This window comes from Clarias gariepinus, chromosome 6 (assembly GCF_024256425.1).
Source record: "Clarias gariepinus isolate MV-2021 ecotype Netherlands chromosome 6, CGAR_prim_01v2, whole genome shotgun sequence".
In the NCBI taxonomy this organism is placed as follows: domain Eukaryota; kingdom Metazoa; phylum Chordata; class Actinopteri; order Siluriformes; family Clariidae; genus Clarias; species Clarias gariepinus.
In genome coordinates, this window is record NC_071105.1 from 2,333,276 (window position 1) to 2,359,938 (window position 26,663).

Below are 26,663 nucleotides of genomic sequence, written 5' to 3' on the forward strand. Positions count from 1 at the left end.
TGGGTGAGGTCACTGAGGTAGTCAAACAGTGGCAAAGACCCGGGAATTGATGAGATCTGTCCAGAAATGCCAAAGGCTCTGGGTGTTGAAGGATTGTCTTGGTTGACACACCTCTTTAAAATTGTGTGGAAGTCTGGGACAGTGCCTAAGAAGAAAAAGAGGGACCAGAGGGTGTGTGCCAACTACAACATTACACTACTAGTGGGAATCGACTGTCCCATTGTTGAACCATAGTTTGATGAGTATCAATGTGGATTCCGTCCTAAGGATTGCATTGCTGCTTTTTGCCAGATGATGTGGTCCTGATGTCATTATCCGTCTGTGACCTGCAGCACTTGCTGGAGTTAGTTGAGGTGGTTCAGGCATCTAGTAAGGATGTCACCAGGAGGCATTCCTTAGGGAGGTGTTCTTGGCACGTCCAGCTGGAAGAAGACCACGGGGCAGACCAAGGACTAGATGAAAAGATTATATTTCCACACTGGCCTGGGAACACCTCGAGGTTCCCCAGTTAGAGTTAGCTGAGGTGGCTGGGGAAAGGGAAGTTTGGGGTTCCCTGCTGGAACTGCTACCCTCGCGACCCAACTTTGAATAAGCGGTTGAAGATGGATGGATGGATGGATGGATGGACCATTTTGTTAACCTTCAGATAGTGCTGAGCAGACAGCATGGCTTGGAACAGTACTGTGCTCTCATCCACTTTTCTGGGCTCTACAAGTTCGGGCTCCTACCAAAAGCTTTCCAAAAATTCCTTGCTGAGACACTCTTTTCATTAGTTGCATGAAAACTAGTATATTCCCAAGGCTGAAATGCTACTCTGAGATGAGGACTGACCAGAATCTACTGCAGCTCCCTTGGCCTAGGATTTACCAAACACTTTGTATAAAACAAGCACTGTAGAAAAAAGCCAACTGGGTCAGGTCAGCCTCTGTCGCATCATAGGCACTTGGCAAGTCCATAAGTCCCAGGAGGTCAACCTGGGGGAAAAGATGAAGAGCAACATGGATGTGTCCAGCTCGGCGTCACGGCTCTCCTCATAGTCGACTGCACCATTAAGTACTTGGTTTTGTGTTCTGGCACATATGGGGGAGAGGCTAGATGCATATGCAGACGGTGCATTATTAGAGTGGAATATAAACATTAGAAACGTAAATTTTAAATATAAACAAGAACATAAAAACTAAAATTATGGTTAGAAATTCCGCTTAAGGGTAATGCTGGTGCAAAGAACTATGGTAAAGAACCAAACAGACGCAAGACAATGAACTGACTCAAACACGTGACTTTAGATAAACAAGCTGATTAACTTAACAAAGTTCAGGTCAATACAGTGGTGAGAACACGGCTGTGGTAAAGTGCATGATGGGAACTGACGCCCAGAACAAGTTACAACATGAGTCTCTCAAAACACAGAAGCCAAAATCCCAGAAACCAGAGATGAGTACAAGATGATCATGACAGTAGTGTTAAAATTGTATTGTAGAAACACTAAGATTTAAAAATGCATTATAAATGTATTTGTGATTGCATACTGTACGTGTCTGTCCCCCGTCTCAGAGCTACAGACTGCAGTTCCAAATGTGATCAGCTTTGCACGTTGCAGGTAATTTTCTCAGATATTCAGACAATATCAGGAGATTTCCTCCATCCTTCTTAGCAGATCATTTTTAAGACCTGCCCCAGATTCTAAATTAGACTGAGGTCTAGGTGTCACGAATCCCCCATAGTGCACTGCACATTTGCTGTGTGTGCCTTTGTTTTGGCTTGGGTCCTGTCTTTGCCACTGCTTTATTTCCCAAATGTATACACCAGCTCTTAATTCTGCTCTTGCTTACTTTGTCTTTTTCCCCCACATACTCTATCTTTCTTTAATTAACTGTTCCCCCCATAGCTGAATATTTTCCATTTTTGTCCTCTACGATTCCTTCCTAGATACTGTTTTGATCATGTTCTGCTGAGTTTGATGTCTGCACTTGACATTTCCTTTTCTTTCATTAAAAAAGCCCCTAATAACGAATATGCACTTTTATCCAGTACTTTGCTGTAAGTGACACTGTGCTGTTCTAACACAGTCAGGTTCTTGTTATTGAACACCCTGGTGAAGCTTCATTATTACTCTTAGGATAACTCAGTCTCACATCTTACAGACCAGATCAGATTTTCTTCTTGGGATTGCACTGTATTTGGCTCAATCTATCTTGATCCATGAAAAGCATCCCCTTAACCTTTTATCCCGGATGACTGATCATTCGTGAAATCTCAAATAACAAAGCAGGAACGGGCTCAAAATGGACAAATGGGAATTCATCAAATACATACTACTTCCTTAATGTGTCTATCATGTTTTCACAAATTTTCCATCATGCACATATAATACCACGCTCACCAGGTCCAATGAGATCGAAGTTAATTTGTTCAAATAGATCGCACCTGCTCCTTCCAGGCACTTATCACTCATACCAGCAGGTTGGTATAAATACCGCTCCATGTACAGGGATTTCCATCATGAAACTAGGATGAGAGAATTTGGATCCAGAGTTTATAGTAAGTTCTCTGAATGTGGTAAGCACCAACAGATCGTAATATGAACCTAATGTGGTGGCATGGACCTACCATGGTTATGCTGTGAGAACTCCACTGATGTAACAATGACGCATTGACAACTCATCCAGACCACCATCCATGTTTCTTGTCTGCAATATCTTGTCCCTACTGTAATTGGTTACACCATTAACTGGTCAATGCCTTCGTTACTATGACCTTATCCATAAGTTCTTCTACATTCTAATGTATAAAGAAGAAGCTTGTGTGAACATCAGTAAGCCTTATCTTTTTTTAAATATTTGTTAGTATTTATTGTTTGTAAGTGTCATCAATAGAGCAAGTAAAGTAAAAAGAGAGTTACTGTATATTCAAGGGATAGATAGAGCAGATTCTATTCATATCTGATTGAAACTTTTTACAGCCAAGGACTTGAAGGAAATGAATTCCACGGGCCTGCATTAGGACAAATTTATTTCATGAACATCCTAAGAAAAATGATGTACAATAATATTTATTGCGGCCATAAAGGTTTCCGTTTCCTGATCTTTCCGCCTACAGAACATTAATGCCACCTAAGCAGACGTTATTTGAGTCTCTTCTCCATCAGCATTAAATCTCGATGTTCATTTACATGGCGATCCCAGCCGAACCCAACTCAGCAGCGTAAAATATAACTCATGTTTCTGTTTGCCTCTAAACTAATTATAAAATTCGACCTTTAAAGTATTGTGTGTGACGAAGTGGGTAGATTTTTAATTAATCATGTACACTGTAATTATTCATCTCACGACATTCACTGCTACACTAATCAATCACTCTGTCCAGATGACTGAAACCCCTTATTGAGCACATGCTTGCAATATCAGACCCCTTCAAATGAATATTTTATCATTTAGGCAGAGCATTAATATTCCTCGAACGAGATTGTGTTAGACCCCATGCTATTTGTTTCGGTATTCTGCGTATTTATTATAGATTATGGTATAACTAAAACACTGTGCTTCAATATCTGGACTTTTTAAAACACTCTGAAACAAAAAGGAGATGAAAGGTCTGGATAATTAGAAAGATAATGTTATATTTAAAAAAGAAAGGGAAAAAAGTTTTATGTGGGGAAATGAGTCTGAGATTCAGACTATAATAAGATTCCTGTTGAGGCGTGAAACCGATTAAGCAGTCAAAAAGGATTTGTGCTTTGCATAAAAACTGAAGATTTCATTTCCATTTAGCAGAACGTTACTCATCTGAACGACACGGAAAGCACTCTGATGAGGATTAAACAGTCTGGAATATAGCCTGCTTTAATGCACAGAAATGTATGAATATATGGAAATGAAATCGTACGGCAGAGATCACTGGGGTCCAACTACTGTGTCACAGTCTGTCTGTCTGTCTATCTGTCTATCTATCTATCTATCTATCTATCTATCTATCTATCTATCTATCTGTCTATCTATCTATCCATCCATCCATCCATCCATCCATCCATCCATCCATCCACCCACCTAGGAACCTCTGTTGTCCAACCAGTGACCGTGGAGATCAAATGTAATTGCCCTTGTATTTATTCCCATTTTTATGACCTCAGTAAGACCTCCGGCCACATTCAGACGTGCATTCACACACAATTTGGAAATGTCAATTAACCTATTATGCATGTCATGTCTCACGTTCATGACCAGAGTACCCGAATCAAACCTGGACCCTGGAGCTGCAAGGCAACAGTGCTAACCATTAAGGCACCGTGCCACTATATATATATATATTTATATATTAGGAACACCACACTAATACGGTGTTTGACCCCCTTTCACCTTCAGAACTGCCTTAATTCTACGTGGCATTGATTAAACAAGGTGAAATGTTGGCCCATATTGATAGGATAGCATCTTGCAGTTGATGGAGATTTGTGGGATGCACATCCAGGGAACGAAGCTCCCGTTCCACCACATCCCAAACATGCTCTATTGGGTTGAGATCTGGTGACTGTGGAAGCCATTTTAGTCCAGTGAACTCATTGTCATGTTCAAGAAACCAATTTGAAATGATTCGAGCTTTGTGAGATGGTGCATTATCCTGCTGGAAGTAGCCATCAAAGGATGGGTACATGGTGGTCATAAAGGGATGGACATGGTCAGAAACAATGCTCAGGTAGCCCGTGGCATTTAAAAGATGCCCAATTGACACTAAGGGACCTAAAGTTTGCCAAGAAAACATCCCCCACACCATTACACCACCACCACCAGCCTGCACAGTGGTTACAAGGCATGATGGATCCATGTTCTCATTCTGTTTACGCCAAATTCTGACTTTACCATTTGAATGTCTTAACAGAAATCGAGACTCATCAGACCAGGCAACATTTTTCCAGTCTTCAACTGTCCAATTTTGGTGAGCTCGTGCAAACTGTAGCCTCTTTTTCCTATTTGTAGTGGAGATGAGTGGTACATGGTGGGGTCTTCTGTTGTTGTAGGCCATCCGCCTCAAGGTTGTGCGTGTTGTGGCTTTACAAATGCTTTGCTGCATACCTTGGTTGTAACGAGTGGTTATTTCAGTCAAAGTTGCTCTTCTATCAGCTTGAATCGGTCGGCCCATTCTCCTCTGACCTCTAGCATCAACAAGGCATTTTCGCCCACAGGACTGCCACATACTGGATGTTTTTCCCTTTTCACACCATTCTTTGTAAACTCTAAAAATGGTTGTGTGTGAAAATCCCAGTAACTGAGCAGATTGTGAAATACTCAGACCGGCCCGTCTGGCACCAACAACCATGCCACGCTCAAAATTGCTTAAATCACCTTTCTTTCCCATTCTGACATTCAGTTTGGAGTTCAGGAGATTGTCTTGACCAGGACCACACCCCTAAATGCATTGAAGCAACTGTCATGTGATTGGTTGATTAGATAATTGCATTAATGAGAAATTGAACTGGTGTTCCTAATAATCCTTTAGGTGAGTGTATATACTGCTCAATAAATAAAGGGAACACTTAATCCCAGTTTGACTTGAACGCCTCTCATACGTGTGTGCATGGTCCAAGTCAAATCGGGACTTGGTGTTCCCTTTATTTTTTTAAACAGTATATATAAAACAACATCACATAACAACATCAAAATGGCTCTCATACAGTAGAGACCATCCCAGAAATGCCAATTTAGCGTTTAATATATATATATATATATATATATATATATATATATATATACAGTGGTGTGAAAAACTGTTTGCCCCCTTCCTAATTTCTTATTCTTTTGCATGTTTGTCACACAAAATGTTTTTGATCATCAAACACATTTAACTATTAGTCAAAGATAACACAAGTAAACACAAAAATGCAGTTTTTAAATGATGGTTTTTATTATTTAGGGAGAAAAAAAATCCAAACCTACATGGCCCTGTGTGAAAAAGTAATTGCCCCCGGGACCTAATAACTGGTTGGGCCACCCTTAGCAGCAATAACTGCAATCAAGCATTTGCGATAACTTGCAACAAGTCTTTTACAGCACTCTGGACGAAATTTGGCTCACTCATCTTTGCAGAATTGTTGTAATTCAGCTTTATTTGAGGGTTTTCTAGCATGAACCGCCTTTTTAAGGTCATGCCACAACATCTCAATAGGATTCAGGTCAGGACTTTGACTAGGCCACTCCAAAGTCTTCATTTTGTTTTTCTTCAGCCATTCAGAGGTGGATTTGCTGGTGTGTTTTGGGTCATTGTCCTGCTGCAGCACCCAAGATCGCTTCAGCTTGAGTTGATGAACAGATGGCCAGACATTCTCCTTCAGAATTTTTTGGTAGACCGTAGAATTCATGGTTCCATCTATCACAGCAAGCCTTCCAGGTCCTGAAGCAGCAAAACAACCCCAGATCATCACACTACCACCACCATATTTTACTGTTGGTATGATGTTCTTTTCCTAAAATGCTGTGTTACTTTTACGCCAGATGTAACGGGACACGCACCTTCCAAAAAGTTCAACTTTTGTCTCGTCGGTCCACAAGGTATTTTCCCAAAAGTCTTGGCAATCATTGAGATGTTTTTTGGCAAAATTGAGACGAGCCCTAATGTTCTTTTTGCTTAAAAGTGGTTTGCGCCTTGGAAATCTGCCATGCAGGCCGTTTTTGCCCAGTCTCTTTCTTATGGTGGAGTCGTGAACACTGACCTTAATTGAGGCAAGTGAGGCCTGCAGTTCTTTAGATGTTGTCCTGGGGTCTTTTGTGGCCTCTCGGATGAGTTGTCTCTGCGCTCTTGGGGTAATTTTGGTCGGCCGGCCACTCCTGGGAAGGTTCACCACTGTTCCATGTTTTTGCCATTTGTGGATAATGTCTCTCACTGTGGTTTGCTGGAGTCCCAAAGCTTTAGAAATGGCTTTAGAAATAACCTTTACCAGACTGATAGATCTCAATTACTTTTGTTCTCATTTGTTCCTGAATTTCTTTGGATCTTGGCATGATGTCTAGCTTTTGAGGTGCTTTTGGTCTACTTCTCTGTGTCCGGTAGCTCCTATTTAAGTGATTTCTTGATTGAAACAGGTGTGGCAGTAATCAGGCCTGGGGGTGACTACAGAAATTGAACTCAGGTGTGATAAACCACAGTTAAGTTATTTTTTAACAAGGGGGGCAATCACATTTTCACACAGGGCCATGTAGATTTGAAGTTTTTTTTCTCCCTTAATAACGTAAACCTTCATTTAAAAACTGCATTTTGTGTTCAATTATGTTATCTTTGACTAATAGTTAACGGTTTTTGATCTGCAGAAACATTTAAGTGTGACAAACATGCAAAAGAATAAAAAATCAGGAAGGGGGCAAATAGTTTTTCACACCACTGTATATATATATATTAAGTATGAATTTAACAATAGACACTGTTACTAGATCACTATTCTGTTTTATGGATCTTAGTTATATTATCTGCACTTTACTTTGTGACCTCATTAAACTTATTGAAAATCTCCCACAATCTATTGACTTTGATAGGTTCAACTTTGGGCCGAGTCAATAATATGCTGTCTACTATCGAATGTAAACAATTAGGGTGAAAAAAAAACTAGCATCCTTCTATAATGACCACTCTTTTAAAATAAAACATTTCTGAAACATAAATTGATGCCCAATGAACAATGAAGGAGAAGCGAGGAGAAAATTCCCAGAGATGACATGAAGAAAAACATTGGACCCAAAAGAAATCCCATCCTATAGTGTTCAGGCCAGTCATTATAAATAGGACAGGGGTAAATGTTTTCCTCAGTGGTCCCTCATATCTGCAGCACGACAGCACCAGCAAAACCCACCCTAAGCCTTAATACCAACATGGACAATTTCCAAGAAGTGCTTCATCATTAGCCGTGTATTGACACACTGTTGAAGTCTCTATAATATAATATAATATAATATAATATAATATAATATAATATAATATAATATAATATAATATAATATAATATAATATAATATAATATAATATAATATAATATAATATAATAGTTTTTAATGTAGAGTGCATATGGTTTCATTTTGCTGAACACATGTACACACCTCGCTGTCAGAATTTTCTCAATTTCCATAATCAAAAAGTTTACATTACTTCATCAATATTTCCTACAGTTTTACCTGATGTAGCATTTTCTGATACACTGCATTAAAATGATCAGAATATAATCTCTATAGTTTTCATATTGGAATGATCTATAAAGAACATACAGCATAAACTCATTGGCCAATTTAGTGTTGGAGGTTTCAGGGCTAAATTTGACCAGCCTGGTGGCAAATCTTCATTGATTGCACATTCCACAAGTAAGAGCAGAGTGTAAAGGGTTTAATAAGAAGAGTAATAGCACAGTTTTGTCTAAAATATTACAATGCACACAAGATATTGCGTGACATATCGTAGTTCAAAAAAGGACAAATAATTTGCGTGCGTCTCGCTGGCGCATCTGTGACCAAGACAGCAAGTCTTTGTGATGTATCAAGAGCCACGGTGTCCAGGGTAATGTCAGTATACCACCAAGAAGGACAAACCACATCCAACAGGAGTAAGAACAGGACGCAAGAGGAAGCTGTCTAAAAGGGATGTCTGGGTGCTAACCCAAATTATATAAAAAAACCATAAAACCACAGCTGCCTAACTCACTGCAGAATTAAATGTGCACCTCGACTCTCCTGTTTCCACCAAAAGTGTTTTCGGGAGCTCCACAGGGTCAATGTACATGGTTGGGCTGCTATAGCCAAACCTTTTGTCACTTGTGCCAATGCCAAACATCGGTTACGTCAGCTGAAAACTCATGGCATTCCCTGGGCGCAATACAATACAATACAATGCGCCCAATGGTTCAAACATTATATCCGTGTATCAGGATGATAATGCAGCAATACAGCAAGACTGGTGACAAGGTGGTTTGATGAACATGAAAGTGAAGTTGAACATCTCCCATGGCCTGCACAGTCACTAGATCTTAATATTATTGAGCCACTTTAGGTTGTTCTGGACAAGTGAGTCAGGAAACGTTTTCCTCCACCAGCATCATGTATTGCCCTGGCCACTATTCTGCAAAAACTATGGCTCAAAATCCCTCTGACCACAGTGCAGGACTTGTATCTGTCATTCTCCAGCTGAATTGATGCTGTATTGGCTGCAAAAGGAGGCTTTACACCATACTAATAAATTATTGTGGTCTAAAACCAGGTGTTCCAAATATAGTTGGTCAGTTTTGGTTAGCTAGAAAGATTCTTAATTCCTTATTTTGTACTAGTTAAAATAAAATGCTCAGAAACCTACCTAGCTTATGAACCATAAACTGATTTAACATTAGAAAAAGTATACTGTACCATCTCTATAATTGTAGCGTTTGTAACCTTACCTTGTTTGCTAGTTAACTACAGTAGTTAGTGTTAGCAAAAAACCTTCTTGGTATCTCGCACTAGCAAATATAATAATAAAATGCCCAGAAAACCCAATAATCTCCACAAGGTATCTAAACCATACTTTCCTTACCTGTAGTGCTAGCTTGCTAGCTAGGAACCTTTCCAATAATTAGTTATACTTTTGACCTAGACTTTAAAATTTTTTTTTATTCCTTCTTATTTTTGTTTCTTGAGCCAGCGCCTCTTTGAGAACAGTATCGATTAGCAATTGTGTGAATAAAATCCCAGTCCAGATAAAGGAAGGAGCTGAAGTCACAGACGGCGCACATCCTCATCTGCAGGCATGGCTTATATATAGTTGATTTTGGAAAACATGAATGTGATTACTGTACGTGTCCCCCCTGTGCCGCTGGCTCCGTGACTGCAGATGTTCCCTCGGCGCTGGCGGTCCTCTCAGCGCACATGGTCCCAGTATGCCCAGAGGTGACGCCCAGGTCGGTGCCCATGGTGATGCAGCTCACAGCAGTGCCTTGAGGGTTTCATGCCAAAGCCAGTGCCCATGTGGGTGCTCTCTTTCAGAGACACTGATTGTGTTTGTGCTTCTGGCTTCCTTCTAGCAATACACTGTACATCATAGGTAACAGGACCTGAGAAACTGAAAACCTGTGGCCTTTTTCTGTCCTCTGTGTGCAAAAGATGTGTTTCAAGACCAGAGATAAGACTACGGGTTTCTTTTAAAGTCTGTATATGAAACGGGAAAAGGTTTTGTGTGGCGTTGCTTTTAAAAACTCCTTGTGTGTAAATGAGCATGACTCTTGACTGTCCATAATGGCCATGGATTCAGTCTCATAACTGGAATTGGAGCATGTGTCAGTTCCTTTAAAGTTATGATGATGTGGGAGTATCTGTAAGGCCATATATAGAATTAGACTGGCCTTGAGTGAGCATACCTGTAACAGTAGAGTTGTGTCTTTATGTTCATTTATTAGATGGGTGTATAGTGGGAATGTAGGCATGACTATAACATGAGTTGGGCACCTTTATGGATGTGAGAGTGTCTTTAAGTCCATATATAGAGAAAAGGTGGTTTAAAGTGGGAATGTCAGTAGGAGACAATAACAGTCTAAAATGATCAATTAAGATTTTCTTTTTACCCCAAAGTGAAACAGATCTGATTTTTTACAGATGTCTGAACACACAAAGACCAAAAAATGGATTTAGTTGTTTGTCACATGCACTTTAAAGCATAGTGAAATTATAATTTTTTGCATATCCCAGTTAGAAAGCTGGGGTCAGTTAGGATACAGCACCCCCTGGAGCAGATGGAGTTCATGACCTTGCTCTAGGGTTCAACAATGGATACTTGGCGGTTAACGTCCAGTCAGTAACCCAGAGCCTTACATTTCTGAGCCACCACTGACCCTAAAAGCTGATGTTTTTCAGATCAGACCCGAGTCACTTTGTGGTTCGAGATCAGACACACATCGAGCCTGTAGTCATGTGAGTTGAATGAGATCGGGACTTTTTGGCCCTGTTCCATTGATGAGATGATTCTAAACATGATGAGTTTTAACAAAAGTGAAAACATTAGAGTCGGTTAAAAGTCAATTTCATTTTTAATGTATTTTCTATCCACTGATTTTAAATTATGATTGTGAACCGTCACGACATGCAAATCTGATCTGTTCAAAAAACTCGGAATTAAACAACGTGGCTTGTAAAGTAAACGTAGGCTAAGAGAATAAAATCTTTGAGTCCATAGATGGGAATGGGAGTGGCTTTGAGCAGGTGTGTCTTCATGATTATTCATGATATGGTCTGGCATAGCTCCGTGGTCAAGGCATTGGATTAAGGTCTTAGGTTCAAATCCCCTGACTGCCAAGTCGTCCCTGTTGGGCCCTTAGCACTCACATGTATAATGAAATACAAAATGTAAGTCGCTATGGATGAGGGCGTCTGCCAAATGACTAAAATGTAAATGATTAGGATTTGTACGTGTCTTTGTATCTGAGAGCCGCATTTATGGATTGTGAGTAAGTGTACATTTAATATGTGGGCTGGCTTTTGGAAAGAAAAGTTGCTGGGTGTATATTTAATAAACATAAATGGAAATGCAGGCATGTTTATGAGACCAACAACTAAAAGGAGAGTGCCGATGTTTTTCAAGTCTAAATATTGACTTGAATGCAGGTGTGTTTTTGAAGAACGTATCTGAAAATGGGAATGAAAGTATTTTTTTGTGTGTGTTTGTTTTAATCAACATAACTTATAATAAAAATGACATATTTGAAAGAGTAAATTTTATTTTGTAAACCAATGCCCTTATCATCATCCCCTTCCTGCACAGATGCACTGATTTAGACACATCGTTCATTGTGATGTGGTGGTTTGTAGATAATCTGGAAAAAAAACAACAACAGGGAAAACAAGGATTGAAAATAAAATAGAATAAAATGAAAATGAAAGTAACTGGATATTTTTTCACGTATTTACAACAACTAATAGACCGCAAAAGAAAATAATAAAGGAACAAGAGTCGCGTAGTTATTACACAACATAACTGCAGAAGTGTGAAAGAGTCGAGGCTGTGAACGCGAAGGGGATAAAATGGGGCGTTTCGAATCAACCGCACGACTCTTTAATTAGACTGCGAAGGTCGGCGGTCCCTGGAGCGAGGTTAGTCACGAAATCAAGATGGAATACAATCGACGTAGTTCTGTAGATATAAACAATAACATGCCATCGTTGTTCAGCGTACATGTGGATATCATACAAATGAATCACAGCACAGAGAATACTGATAGGTGAGAAATATGCAGGATGGGTGATGAACATCTCGGATGAACACCCTGAGACAAGTTGTCTTATTAAGATTTGAAGTTTCACACACGGTGCTGTCCAAACCACAGAAGAATTATACAATCATTTAGTCTAGAATTTTAGCTTAAAGGAAAAAATAATGGAGAAGGAATTCAAAAAGAAAGAAATGGAGCTCAGGACAGCTCAGAGATTTACATAAGGCCTGCGTTCATACGTTATTATTCCACTCAAACACTGATTAGAAAAGGTGTCGCGCTAAAAAATACACATGCTAAATGTTTTAGTTATGCGCTAAGAAGAAGAAATGATGTATACGGATATAGAGCAAATAATACTGATAATGCAGATGACCGGCCCTGATTTGAACATCCCCCAATTATTTATTCATTCACTTATTTATTTAATTCATTATTTACGCAGTCGAAGGATTAAGAAAGTGAAATATACCGAATAATTTACACCAAGTGTGTGTGAAAAAAATCATATCCCAAAAGCCTGAAGGTAATATAACATAACATGGTTATATACAAACAGCTCATTCATACATAATAGATTATTAAATATTAATCAAAAGTCAACACAACTGCTGATGGGAAGAAAAATAAAAAAACAGCCCACGCTACAAAGCCCCTAAAGTACTAAATACGATATTGCATTTTCACCATTTGGTTTATTCCCGAGCTCGTTTTATTGGACATATTTTGCCATTTGTTTTAAAAATGTAATTCATTTTCTCTTTGTGTGTGTGTGTGTGTGTGTGTGTGTGTGTGTGTTTCTCCTCTGCCTTTATTTTTTGTCGATGCAGGTTGATGTGAGCCAATAAAAAGGGTCCGATCACATCACGCGGGAGTCTCATGGCTTCGAAGTTTAGAAAACGTATTTGTCTGTTGTTCTATGAGGCTGTCCGTACGCGTTCGTACGCTGCACTGAAATGCAAAAATTAGCATGAACTGAAACCGTCCTTGAAAAAAAAAATGAAGAAAAAAAGTTCATTAGCTGTGAAATGAAAAGTAAAGGGAAAAGAAAAGGGAAAGGAGACTCGAATCTCTGGCTTAATTCACGTAGTAAAGCCAGTAGATGAGGTTGAAAAGGGAAAAGACGCTGGGGAATATTATCCGTGACCATCGATCGATGGCATTGACGTCCGTAAGATCTGGGATTTTGATTTTCAGCTGTGACGAGCGTCTGCGCAGTCGAGCCTTTTTGGGCTGCGCGTTGCGCTCCACGCTGTGCCGCCGCAGCCCGCCCGCCTTCCTGTACTGGATCCCTGAGTTATCCAACATCACAGAGGTGGAGTTTCTCGCGTCGCTGACGCTGGTGGTGATCTCGGTCCCGGCCACTTCGTTATGGATCTCCAGCGTGGTCAGCAGGATGTTCCCCTGAGAGTCCACCTGCGCAGAAGCAAAGAGCCCAATCAGCACCTTCCGTCTCACTGATCTACGATGAAGCTGTGAATCTATAATAGAGATTTTTTTTTCTTTCTTTTTTTTTTTGCAAACAAAACACATTACTCAAGTCTCTAAGAATAAGAATGCTGAATGGTCGATTCCTGATATCAGCACATCAGCATATTATGAGTTATAAAGTGAATTTTAGGACATGAATCATTCTGGCGAGGGGGACGAGCGTTTCAGGTGAATTCACACAGATAAGCGAGAATGGAAAAAATATTTATACAGACATGAGCAATGCAACACTTCCCATTAATTCCTATTAATACTTATGTAAATATTTCAATAAATTATAATTGAAAGAAATCGTTCTATTTAGTTTTTTTTAATTATGTTTAATTTATGTTTAATTGTTAAAGCATGGGTCATATCCCACATGTAAACTTTTATTAATTTTTTGACTATACACACTACTTTCCTTTAGGAAGTATCTATCTATCTATCTATCTGTCCGTCCGTCCGTCATAATTTTTGGACAATAGAATTGTGTTTATTTGCGATATCAAATACTCTAATTATTAATTATAATTACTTTAATTATGTTCTTTTTTCTAATGATAAAATGGTAAATCCTTAGCAGTTATTTATTATTTAAGTTAATAAATACAGTATGATTTCTGTGTACTACGGGTGCATTACATAAGCTGAGTCTATTGACTGAAAAGAACTAAGAAGAACACTTAAAAAGAACACTAGACTAAATCTGTATTTGTATCTGAAAAAAATCAGCACTGGTGTTATTTTCCAAAAAGACATGCTGTGTATGAAATCTGCTGTTGAGTTATTTTCACCCTTGAATCTTTTTTTGGAAAGATATACAGTATAGTATAAGTACAGATTAGACATCACAGTAATGATGTGAAACAGAATCATGGGAACTCAGGACTGCTGATCAGAATCTAATCTAAACACAGAGGAATGGAGGAGGACAGCGAGAGCCAAAGCGATGGAGTGTCGCGTACTGTACATGAGAACAGAGGCAGTAGTGCGTGAGGATGAAAAAATACATAAGAAGCTACAACAATACACACATTCCTACACACACACACACACACACACATACACATGCACTCACCCCTTGTGAGTGACGGTGACCTTGTACCTGATTGGACTGTTTAATTCCAGACGCCTTGCAATTCCCTCCCTCCTGAACAGACTGGCCAAAAAAATAAATAACAACAACAACACACAAACACGCACACAAAAAAGAAGACCACCTTTAGATTTCACACTCGCAGGGCGAAATCTGAATACGATTACACTAGAGGTCTCAGTGTGCGGATCAAAAGAGTGGCCTTTTGGGATAGAACTCATTTTCAAATGAACTCCATTCAGCTGAAAAGTCTCAGCATGCTGTGAAGAGATGCTCACTGAGTGTCTGCAGTGTTCTCATGTAAAAGAGCAAAACATTTCTGAGAACATTTCAGGCATAAAGGTAAACAAAAACTACATATCCAAGGTCCAACTAATAGACATCATTGAGGCTGGATGATTTAATCAGCTAATTTCTTTGGCGTCTATCCAGCTGGCCTGCCACGAGTGTGTACTAAAAGTACACTAACTCAATCATTCAGTTTGATTTCAATGCTAAGAGCTTTGGTCTCGCTTGATCCCTGGTATCTGGTGTAACTCTATCCATCCGCCTGGGGCTAATCTTTTTTTCTTTGCCTCGAGTTCTTCGTCTTATCATTTAGAAACGTTAGCCTTTCTTAAATTACTGCAGCACTACGTGTTAAGCAGGTTTACGGGATCTGGGCAGCAAAGCAACGCGAGGTGCCGGTGTTTGTATATGGCAGTGAGCATCACCTTGTTTCCGTCGTATTTAGTCCGATCGTTGTTGGCTTTCTCGGCCTTCTCCGCCATTTTCTTCTGCATCTGAGGGCCTCGTCCGAAGAAAATGTAATTGACGAAGGCGTACTCGAGTAGGGCTAAGAAGACAAAGACGAAGCAGCCCATCAGGTACATGTCTATGGCTTTGACATATGGGATCTTGGGCAGCGTTTCTCGAAGGTGGGTGTTGATGGTAGTCATGGTGAGGACTGTCGTGATACCTGTGAAAGAATCCAAGTTTTAATATAAAGATATTTTTCTTCAAACACTCATGATGTAGTGAGGCAGTAGAACAACTTATTTCGGCTGGTTATTTCATGGCACAAGGTGGGGTGCCAATCCATCACAGCACACATGCATACATTCACACACTTAATTAAACACTACAGCTTATTTTAAACACCAATCAACCTACTGTACAACGCATGTCTTTGAACTGTGGGACGAAATTAGAGAACCCATCAGGAGAACATGAAGCCTCCACACACAAACAAGAGGTGAAATTTGCATCACCGACTCTGCAGGTACGAAGCGACACTGCTGCATTCTAAGCTGCTGTGCCAATGGGGAAAACCAAAAATCGTTCTTAGTAGAACCTTTTAGGAGACAATATCACTACTCTAAAAACTTAACAAAGGTATACATGGAAAATTTCCTGAGAAGGAGGTACAGTATGGACATGCCAATGATTTGTTCAACTTAGCCAAGATCAGCTGGTCAGGAAGCTCATGATGATTCTCCTGGAGAAAATATTTTCTGCTGCCACATGCCTGAAAAGAATGGAGGTGATGCTGGGCTTTGTTAGGAAGCGGTTGGTTGCCCCAGTTGACATCCCCTGCAGTTTTCTTTACCAAAGTTAACAGTCGTTGCTTTAGTTTTTGTTAAGATTTACACCAGACCATGAGCAGAACAGATGGTGGCCACGCAGTAAGGAATTTCAGGATCTAGTAAGACATAGACGTGTTGAAAACTAACAGGTCTAGCAACTCAACTTGAGTCTATGAACAGCATACAAATGTAGGTGTTCTTCTTGTGAAGATGGGTAAGGGCCAGGTGACATCATGTCCTTAGTGGGTTGGTTGGGGTTGTGGTTACTACAGGGAGTCCACTGTGCTGGGGAGATGATTATGATCGGTCACTTCATGATGGTTGACCCAAATGCTTTGGAACTTTTAGGCACGGACTAGAAGATCTGGAGAAAACACCTCAGCTCAGGAAGATTTTTAAGATATCTTTTCAAACTCTATTCGGTCTCTGAAGCAGGGATGTTATTAGGTCCCAATGCTTTGCAATGGTTGACTATGGAGAGAACTATCCCCACATGTGTTGTGGATAAGTTGAGTTCCCGGTCTCGGTGGAAGGCAGTGGTGGTGCCTCATGGAACCTTGTCTAGCAAAGCACATTATAACCCAGGTGACATACACCACACATCTCTGGACTTAAAGGTGGTGCTTTGCAAAACTGAGCCTCTTGCATACTGCTTCACCTGCAGCATCCTGGGGGTTCAGCGGCTTATTATTGGTGTGTTTGACTGTAACATCATAAGAGCACATGTACTGTAGCTACTTATTAATTTATAACAAAAAAAAAGAACGTTTGGTAGATAGCTTTTATATTGCAGTCCCGGTGTGCAGAGGTGGCCAAACTCTGATCTGTTTTAGGTTTGGTATAGCACCCAGGAATTTGTAATTTATACTCCAAAACTGTTCTTAATGGGTTTATTAACACTTCATTACATAGTTAAGTGGTCTAATCTTGAAGTGGTCTGAAAAAACACCTATCATTAACTTAGTCAGGTAAATTCTTAGTGAATCTGGAGAAAGATCTCAAACCCTTCTGCGCGTTGGTTCTCAGTGAGGATTCCATGTACCAAGAAAGTCCATTAGTTTTCTTCATAGTTAAAGGGGAAGATGACTGTAAAAAGTTTGAGAATCCTTGCTGTGGTGTGTATACTGAAATCCCACAATGAACTGCAGGAGATTAAGGATTGATCAGTCCAAATGCATTTTAGAGTTACGATATGGGAATAGAGAGACAGGAGTGGGACGGCATAAGGCATCGTCCAGGCTGCGATGAAAAAAAAAAGTGATGAAAAGCCTCATGCAGAAATTGGACTAAAAGTACATAGAAGGCTGTATAGCCAGAAAAGTACACTATGATACTGAGATTATTCAGAGACTCGGCCAAAAGAGCCGCGATGAAATATTTCTCGTTTGACAGCTCGGCTCTGCCGCCCACCATGAATCTGGACAGCGCGGATGGCTGCTACAGATTGAGCTCTGTCACCAGGAGCAAAAGCCAAAAAAACGAGGTCTGCTTACTCAATGCAATTACACAATCGTGGTACCAAACACGACGGTGAATCAGCCTCTCGTCACAGCAGTGTGTGCGTTAAAAAAACGTTTTTCATGCTTTATATCTAATTTTTGGTTATAAGAGGAAGAAAGTGGACACTAGTGCATGTTTGAAAATTTTTTCATAATAATGTACTTTTTTAGAATATTTTCACGCTATGTTCATTTTCCATGCTCAGAACTTTGTCAACACCAGGATAAAATATTTTAATCCTCTTATTTCAGAGCAAGTTGCCAGTGATTAGAATTTTTCTATTTATTAAAGAATGACCTCAGACCCTCATGTCTGTGTTTCCTTCTGGCTCTCCCTTTTAGTTATGCTGTTATAGTTAGTCCTGCCGGAGTCTCTGCTTACACTTTACACTAAATATACTGCGACCAGACCTAACTGTTATCTCTCCTTTTCTCCTCTCCCCTCTCCTGTTCTCTCTCCCCCTCTCTCTTCTTCCCTCTTTCTGTCGAGCTACTCATGTCGTTCCTGAGCTGCCAGTGATCCAGACTCCCTCTGCCCTCCGGACCTGTCTGACCCATCCTGGTGCTCCGCTTCTGGTTGGAGATCTCGTCACATGGATGTCCCGTGTGTCTCTCTGGGATGCGTCTAGTGTCTGGGGACGGTTTCACTCTACCATGAAGACGGTTCTGGCCTCGACTGATGTTGACAGCTGTTTCTCTGGGGACTTGACTTGGCTGCAGTTGCTCGACAGTTCAGGACTGGAATTTCCTACAAGTCTACCTGAGTCTCCAATAACTACCTGGACTCCATATTAACATCAATTAACATCAACTGTTATTCACGTTATTCTGTGTCATATATATAAAAGCACCCAAATTGCAACAAACATTTGGGGTGCAACATTCATGAACATTATACACACTTCTATAAAGCATTTCTAGAGTATCTATGAAAAGCCTGTGCCAAAAATGTCAAATTAAAATGTAAAAGTAAATTACGTCCACATTAATGGTTTATTCCATGAGGTCAAGCCACTGGAGTTGACTTTGATTGTCGACTTTTAACCATAAAAAGAAAATTAATATTTGAACTTTTAGCTAACTTAGGTTACCTACAGTATTTACACGTCTAACGTTAGTTCAGACATACTTTATTTCGGATGAACAAACTTAAACAACATTCGATATTTACTGTGACAAAAAGCGAGTGTCAGTTGAGCGAATATTAAGGTCCAATGGGGGAAGGGGGCGGGGCTTCCACTAAGAGTCACATACCTGGGTAAGAGATGGCACCAGGATGCACTATGGGCAGAAGGCAAACGATGTTCTGCTGGGAATCCTTTGGGTCCTGCCAATCATGTGGATGTTACTTGACACCTACCACCTGCCTAAACATACTGTAGCTGCAGACTGAGTTACACCTCTGCATGGAGACGTGTCCTCTGAATAGTGTCTTTTAGCAGGATAATGGACCCTGACACACTGCAAACATTGTTCGGCAATGGTTTGAAGAACATGACAGTGTTCGAGGTATCAACTCCAAATCCTCTAGATCTCAGTCCGATCAAGCCAAGTCTGACCCATGGAGTCTCCACCTCACACCTTACAGGATTTAAAGGATCTGGTACTGACAGCTTGGTGCCAGATACCACATACAATTTTAGAAGTCTAGTTCAGATAAATCCCACATTACTGTTATTAATACTTGGAATCATTACTGATGAAACAAGTCTTCATGAGAGCTAAGATAAAACAATGCCGCGCATACGTACGTAGCCCCTTTGAGCACTACTAGTACTACTACTACAACACTTTACTACTACTGTGTCTTTCCATTTCTATTTATAACCCAGTTATTGCCCTGTCTCTGGCTCCAGCTGCTTAACAGCACCTATTGTATTATATAATATAATATTATATTACACCTAACGGCATCTGGCTCTTAATGAAGTAAACGAGCTCCAGCGTGGTGATGAGCTTCTCAGGAGCACAATAACTGGACTTTTTATGACTTTCGTGTCATACTACTGTACGACATCAGTACAGAAGACAGCCGCTGACCTCTCACAGGAATAACACAACAGCAAGCAACAAACTAGCACCAAAATCACTAATCGCATCATATTTATTGTGTTCCGGGGCGGACGTTGACTTTTAACTCCCCGCCGAATGTGAAAGTGGTTCGACCTAATTACTATAACCGCATGTCTATTACATTCCGGCTCCCTCAGGGAAAGCGTTATCTGCTTAACGAGACACTTTAGAGTGGGCCTGTCCTACTTTCTCCAGCTACATTAACATTTAAAGACACATTTAACATGATTCCTGGAACCACACCGCAGAAAGGCGAGTGTGACGGCCCCGCGCCGCACCATAATGAATTCTAAGAGAGCGCTGAGGCTTTGTTAAAAAGGTCTTCCTGTTCCAGATTGAATCTCTCGCTCTGTGTTTCCTCGGTGATGAAAGCAGGAACGGGTTTCAGATGTTTAACAAAAGATTTAACAAAAACTATGATTCATCACATCCTGGCTTTTCAACTGACGTTATTTATAGAGATCCCTTAGCGTGAACTAACGGCACCTGATACGCCGTGGTGGTGTTGAATTCTGAATCCTGAATCCTGATTCGCTTTCTGGTGTCTCAGAAAGTCTTAGTGAATTTCATGCAGTCGCGAAGCTCCAAATCCAACGATTATATTAACACACTAGTAAAGAATGAGTTGTCATTTTCAGGGACGGTGCGGTGGACGTGACATACTGTATAATCAGATATCTTATGTTTATATAGTATATGCAGTGCAGTATGGAAGGAGTCTCCAGTGTCAGCGCTTTGTAACAGGTGAAGCTTTAATTTGAATCTTTCGAATCTGAGTATTTGTCTTGTTAACTTTAGAAACAGAAGCTGGTGAAGAAATTAAGTGAGAATTTGTTTTACTGTATGGATGACTAACAATGGATAAAAAGTGAAAGGGTCAGGGGTAGCTCAGTGGTTAAGGCATTGGACTACTGATCAGAAGGACCCAGATTCAAACCCCACAACCACCAGATTGCCACTATTGGGCTCTCGAGCAAGGCCCTTAACTGCTCAGATGTGTAATGAGTTAAAAACGTAAGTCACTCTAGATAAGGGCGTCTGCCAAATGTCATAAATGTGTAAAAGAGTTGGAATCTTTGCAACATGCTTTGATAGGTTTAAAATCACTGGGATAATCCATTTGCTGAACAAATTATTGGCATCCCTTTTCTCCTCTCTGTTAATGAAAAGGCACCACAAGACGAGTGAAGCAAGCGTTACATGAACGGAGGTTCGTTGATACGTAAACATGTTTAGATAATTCAACAAATGTTCTAGGAAAATATTTTGCATCTGGTGTTTCGCCCAAAACCTTGCATCCAAGAAAGCAATAACAATTCTTATTTACTCTTTCATAAGTAAGGCTTTGTTTACTCATAGGCTCCACATGTGTGTCAGTTTTTACCACACACACAGATGTGAGGTTTGACTTGAACCCACAACCCTGGATGTGCAAGGCCACAGTGTTAAGCGCTATGCCATCGTGCCACCTCACATCAGCCTAATATTTGATTAAAACTGTCAAATTTACATTTTGCATTATTATTATTATTATTATTATTATTATGATTCTGTCTCTCCCTGGACGTATTTCGTCTAAACACTTTTTCCTTATGGATGTTTTCTATCTAGTCACATGTATCACATCAACTGGACTCTGAGGTTCCACATCTGTAAGACTTCCAAACGTGACTCATGGAAAGATGTCTTCAATCTCCACATGACCCAGGAAAGGAGTCACTCGAGCCATCAAGAAGCAGAAGAAGCTTAAAAAGGAATGCAGGCAGGTTAACACCGTTCACATTATTTGAGCTTCTCGCATTCCATTCGGAGCTGACTGGACTCCTAAAGTGTGTGTGTGTGTGTGAGTGATTGTGTGAGTGAGTGCGTAATTTTATTCAGATAGCCTGACGGCGGCCTCACTAGAGCCGGATGCGAATGAGGAGGATGGATGGATGGCCTTCTCTTCGCTCTTGGCTCTCTCCGAGTCGTTTAAAGGCGAGATTCATTGCTCCTCTGCAGCGTGCCCGAGCACTGAAATGGAGGTTAAATGTAATTGTTTTCCAGCTGGATCGATCTTTGTGGTTTTACTGGGTTACCTGGCAGGAGAGGGAGGCCAAAAAAATGAGAGAGCTGGTAATGATAATAGCAGGTGAAGTAAGATGCGTGTGTGTCTGTGTGTGTGTGTGTGTGTGTGTGTGTGTGTGTGTGTGTGTGCTTGCTTGTGAGAGGCCATAGAGAGGTTTCCATCCCACATCCCAATGCAAAGTGCTCTCATTTCACTGCTTAATGTCGTTAATGAGGAGAGTCTCACAAAATGTAAACCATCATCCTGCATATTGTTTTTAACTCTCTCTCACTTCCTCTTGTTCTCTCCCAGGCAGGCACACACTCGAGTGTACACAGCTCATCATAACACACACACACACACACACACACACATGATCTCATGAGCTAAGAATCGTCTCACACTCCCACCTCTGAGAGTCATGTTGTGTGTGATGTGGGAGGACGGATGAGTTGCCAGGTAATCAGCTACACCGTATAAGTCACTTAGATTTAGGTTTACACTTTCTATTAGTAGTCCTCGGGTGTGAATGTATTGGCACGCCTTAGCAGATATCACTCGGGTATTGAGTCATTAATACGGTTGTTTGTTATTATTTGTGGGGAAGTTACATTAGTGCTGTTGCTCAGTTGCAGGTCTCTGGTAGTCGAAACTTGTTTTTAACCCTGGATCCGAGCTGGCCGAGTGAGATCCTGAGGGAAAACAAAGGACGCGACGCGAAGCTCGATGACCTCAGGGCCAGGATAAAGTTCCAGAGAGACATTCGGGACTGCAACCTCCTCCTGAACCCAGCGGTGCCGGACCACGCCATCCAGCCAGCCGAGTTCTTCTCGGTTCACCGCATGGACAGGACGCGGGACTCGGGGAAGTCAAGGGGACGCGGCGTGTGTTTTATGGTGAACAGCAGCTGGTGCAACAGCGCGAGCGTTGTTCCTCTCACACGCTCCTGCACACCAAATCTGGAACTACTGTCCATCTTGTGTCGTCCTTTTTATCTACCTAGGGAGTTCACATCGGTCATAATTAGTGCCATTTATATTCCACCACAAGCGGACACGGACACTGCCTTATGTGAGCTGCATGAGGCACTCACACAGCACCAAACACAACACCGGGACGCTGCGCTTATTGTGGCGGGGGACTTTATTAGTGCCAACCTCAAACGTGCAGCGCCGAACTTTTATCAGCACATCACCTGCCTCACCAGGGGCGAAAGGACACTGGACCACTGTTACACAACAGTCAAGGACGGCTAGAAGGCACAGTCTCGCCCTCCGTTTGGTAAATCCGACCACGCCACCATCTTCCTCATGCCAAAATACAAACAAAGGCTGAAACAGGAAGTTCCGGTTCAGAGGGAGGTCGCGCGCTGGACGGACCCATCGGTGGCCGCGTTACAGGACGCACTCAATGACGCAGACTGGGACATGTTCAGAAACAGCTCCGATGATGACGTCAGCGTGTTTATGGAAGCGGTTGTGGGATTCATTGGGAAACTAGCGGACGATACCGTGGAGAAAAAGACTATCAGAACGTTTTCCAACCAGAAGCCGTGGGTGGATAAAACCATCCGCGACGCGCTGAGATCTTGCACTGCTGCCTACATTGCGGGACTTGCGTCGGGGAACATGGAACCATACAAGGCTGCGTCATATAACGTTCGGTAGGCGGTGAAAGAGGCGAAGCAGTGCTACGGGAGAAAACTAGAGTCACAACTCCAACAGAGTGACTCTAGGAGCCTGTGGCAGGGATTAAGGACAATTACGGACCATAAAGCACCTACAACCGGTATGACGAACACGGACGTGACTCTGGCAGATAAGCTGAACACCTTCTATGCTCGCTTCGAAGCTGCAGCTTAAGATGCTAGCAATGCTAATGCTAGCAGCGCTAACAGCTGCAGACAGGAAGACACTGCCAGCACCGGAAATGGGGTCATTATCTCCAAGCATGACATGAGGACAGCCTTCAAGAGAGTGAACAACAGGAAAGCAGCAGGACCAGATGGCATCTCAGGTCGTATTCTTAGAGCCTGCGCAGACCAGCTAGCACCTGTGTTCACTGAGATATTCAACCTCTCTCAAAGAGTCCATCATTGTTCCTGTCCCGATCGTTTCATCTCTACCAGACACACTGGACCATTTACAGTTCGCTTACCGTCCAAACCGTTTTACAGATGATGCCATCTCTCATCTCCTCCACACATCACTTACTCACTTGCACACTAGAAGGTGGAGTTATGTTAAAATGCTCTTCATCGACTACAGCTCAGCATTTAATACCATAATTCTCTCCACACTCACCACCAAGCTGGAGCACCTGGGACTCAGCTCATCTATGTGCCAGTGGATCTCTAATTTTCTAACTGGCAGACCATAGGCAGTAAGGATGGGCAGACATGTCTCAGCCTCCATCACTCTCACCACTGGAGCCCCCAAGGGATGTGTTCTGAGCCCCCTGCTGTACTCTTTGTACACATATGACTGCGTGGCCACTTCCAGCTCCACCACCATCATTAAGTTTGCTGATGACACAGTCATGGTGGGCCTGATCTCTGACAACGACGAGTCGGCCTACCTGTAGGAGATTGGGAATCTGGAGAACTGGTGCCAGAGCAATCTTCTCCTGAACGTCAGCAAGACAAAGGAGCTGATAGTGGACTTCACCACTAAGCAGGAGAGGAACTACCAGACCCCCATCATCAATGAGAACCCAGTGGAGAGAGTGGAGAGCTTCAAATACCTCGGTGTTTACATCACGCAGGACCTGTCATGGTCCTGTCACATCAACACTGTGGTAAACAAGGCCGGACAGCATCTCTACCACCTCAGATGCTTGAGAGACTTCCGAATGCCCTCCAAGGTGCTGAGGAACTTTTACTCCTGCACCATAGAGAGCATCCTGACGGGAAACATCTCAACCTGGTTTGGCACAGCACCATGCAGAACAGACGAGCTCTACAGGGGGTGGTGCGATCAGCTGAGCGCATCATCCGTACCGAGCTCCCTGACCTGCACTCAATCTACACCAAGCGGTGCTGGACCAAGGCCAAGAAAATGTGAAGGATATTAGCCACCCCAGCAATGAACTTTTCTCTCTGTTGAGGTCAGGCAAGCGATTCCGCTTCCTGAAGACTAACACAGAGAGACTGAGGAGGAGCTTCTTCCCGCAGGCGATACAGTCTCTCAATTAGTACACCACACAGTACTGATCCATTTTGCACATCCACACACAAGGTTTTTGCACTCACTGTGAACATTCTGGACATTCACTAACACTAGTGGCCACTGCACAACTACACATTCGTGGACAATTAATTCTATATTTTATTTTGTTCTTTCTTAGTTAAATTTACCTTCTGATTTCCTTTTTATATTTATTTTTCTATTTTATAGTCTTTTATTTTAAGGTCACGGGCAGTTGTCTAGAGCATTTCACTGCATATCGAACTGTGTACGACTGTGTATGTGACAAATAAAATTTGAATTTGAATTTGATGGGAATAGATGTAGATTAGGAGGCGGGTAAAAATCTGACTGAGTAAATGGAGCAGTCCCAGTGACAAACATGAAATCACCTGTATTACAGACAGTTCATCAATAAAAAAACATCAATCAGTGATAAACTGCACTGAAATAAAGCACTTGTCGTGTGCTGTTAAAGGACAATAATCACCATGGGAGTGCTAACAGCAACCCTGATAGGGTCACTAAATGATACAGAAAAACTAGTCCACGCTTTTATCACCTCTAGGTTGGACTATTGTAACTTTTTCTTACAAAGCCCCAAAGTTATGGAATAGTCTTCCAAATAGTGTTCGGGACTCAGACACAGTCTCAGTGTTTACGTCCAGGCTAAAAACCTATTTATTTAGCCAAGCATTTTTGTAAATAGATTAGCCTTAGGTAAAGGAGCAGATCTGGGGGACTCATGGACGTAGAGTATTATGGTGAACTGGTATGTTTAGATGCTGTCCTCCTCACTCTCATTGATTACTCAGGTTTGTTGACTGGTGATTGGTCCCTTTACATCCCAGTTCCTCCTCATGTCTGTTTCTCCTGGCTCCTCTCTTTTAGTTATGATGTCATAGTTAGTCCTGCTGGAGTCCCTGCTTGCACTCTGCACTGAATATACATTTACCTTATACATTATGTGACTGTGACCATACCTAACTGTTATCTCTCTCTCTCCCTTTCTCTTGCTATATGACACTCCTGAGCTGCCAGTGATCCGGATCCCCTCTGCGCTCTGGACCGGTCTGACTTGCCCTTGTGCCTCGCTTCTCTTTGGAGATCTCATGATATGAAGGCCTCTGGCTGTTGCTGTGGATGGCACCATATTGTCTGCTTGGTTTGCATGTACTAAATGAGGATGGTTCTTCTTGATGACCATGAAGATGTTCTTCCACACCTAACGATGAGACCTCGTCTCATCCTTACTTTTGATTCTGTAAAGCTGCTTTGTGCTCTGTTATCACCCAAATGAGGATGGGGGAGTCTGGTTCCTCTCAAGGTTTCTTCCTATTGCCATCTCAGGGAGATTCTCCATCAGCACCTTCACCCTTGGCTTGTTCAGCAGGGACAATCTGATCATAATAATTAATACAATATCATACATTCCTTACATTTTTCTATTTTTTTTCCATAATTATTTGATTCTAATCTGTCCAGGGTGTACCATGCCTTGTGCCCTAAGTCTCCTGGGATAGGCT

At 41.6% G+C, this 26,663-nt stretch overlaps 1 protein-coding gene across 5 annotated transcripts in view; it reads right to left on the bottom strand.

The window, feature by feature from the left end:
- Positions 1 to 12,974: 12,974 nt before the first annotated feature.
- gabrb3 (gamma-aminobutyric acid type A receptor subunit beta3) overlaps positions 12,975 to 26,663 on the bottom strand; it is a 94,091-nt gene continuing 80,402 nt past the window's right edge. For 2 of the 5 annotated variants that reach the window (XM_053498029.1, XM_053498032.1), the window contains 3 exons: positions 15,482 to 15,726; positions 14,751 to 14,831; positions 12,975 to 13,615 (listed from right to left, as the gene is read on the bottom strand). In XM_053498029.1, the coding sequence (XP_053354004.1) occupies positions 13,277 to 13,615; positions 14,751 to 14,831; positions 15,482 to 15,726 (665 nt within the window). In that variant the 3' untranslated portion in view covers positions 12,975 to 13,276. The remainder of the gene's footprint in view (positions 13,616 to 14,750; positions 14,832 to 15,481; positions 15,727 to 26,663) is intronic. The other 3 variants (XM_053498033.1, XM_053498034.1, XM_053498030.1) reach the window with 2 other exon arrangements.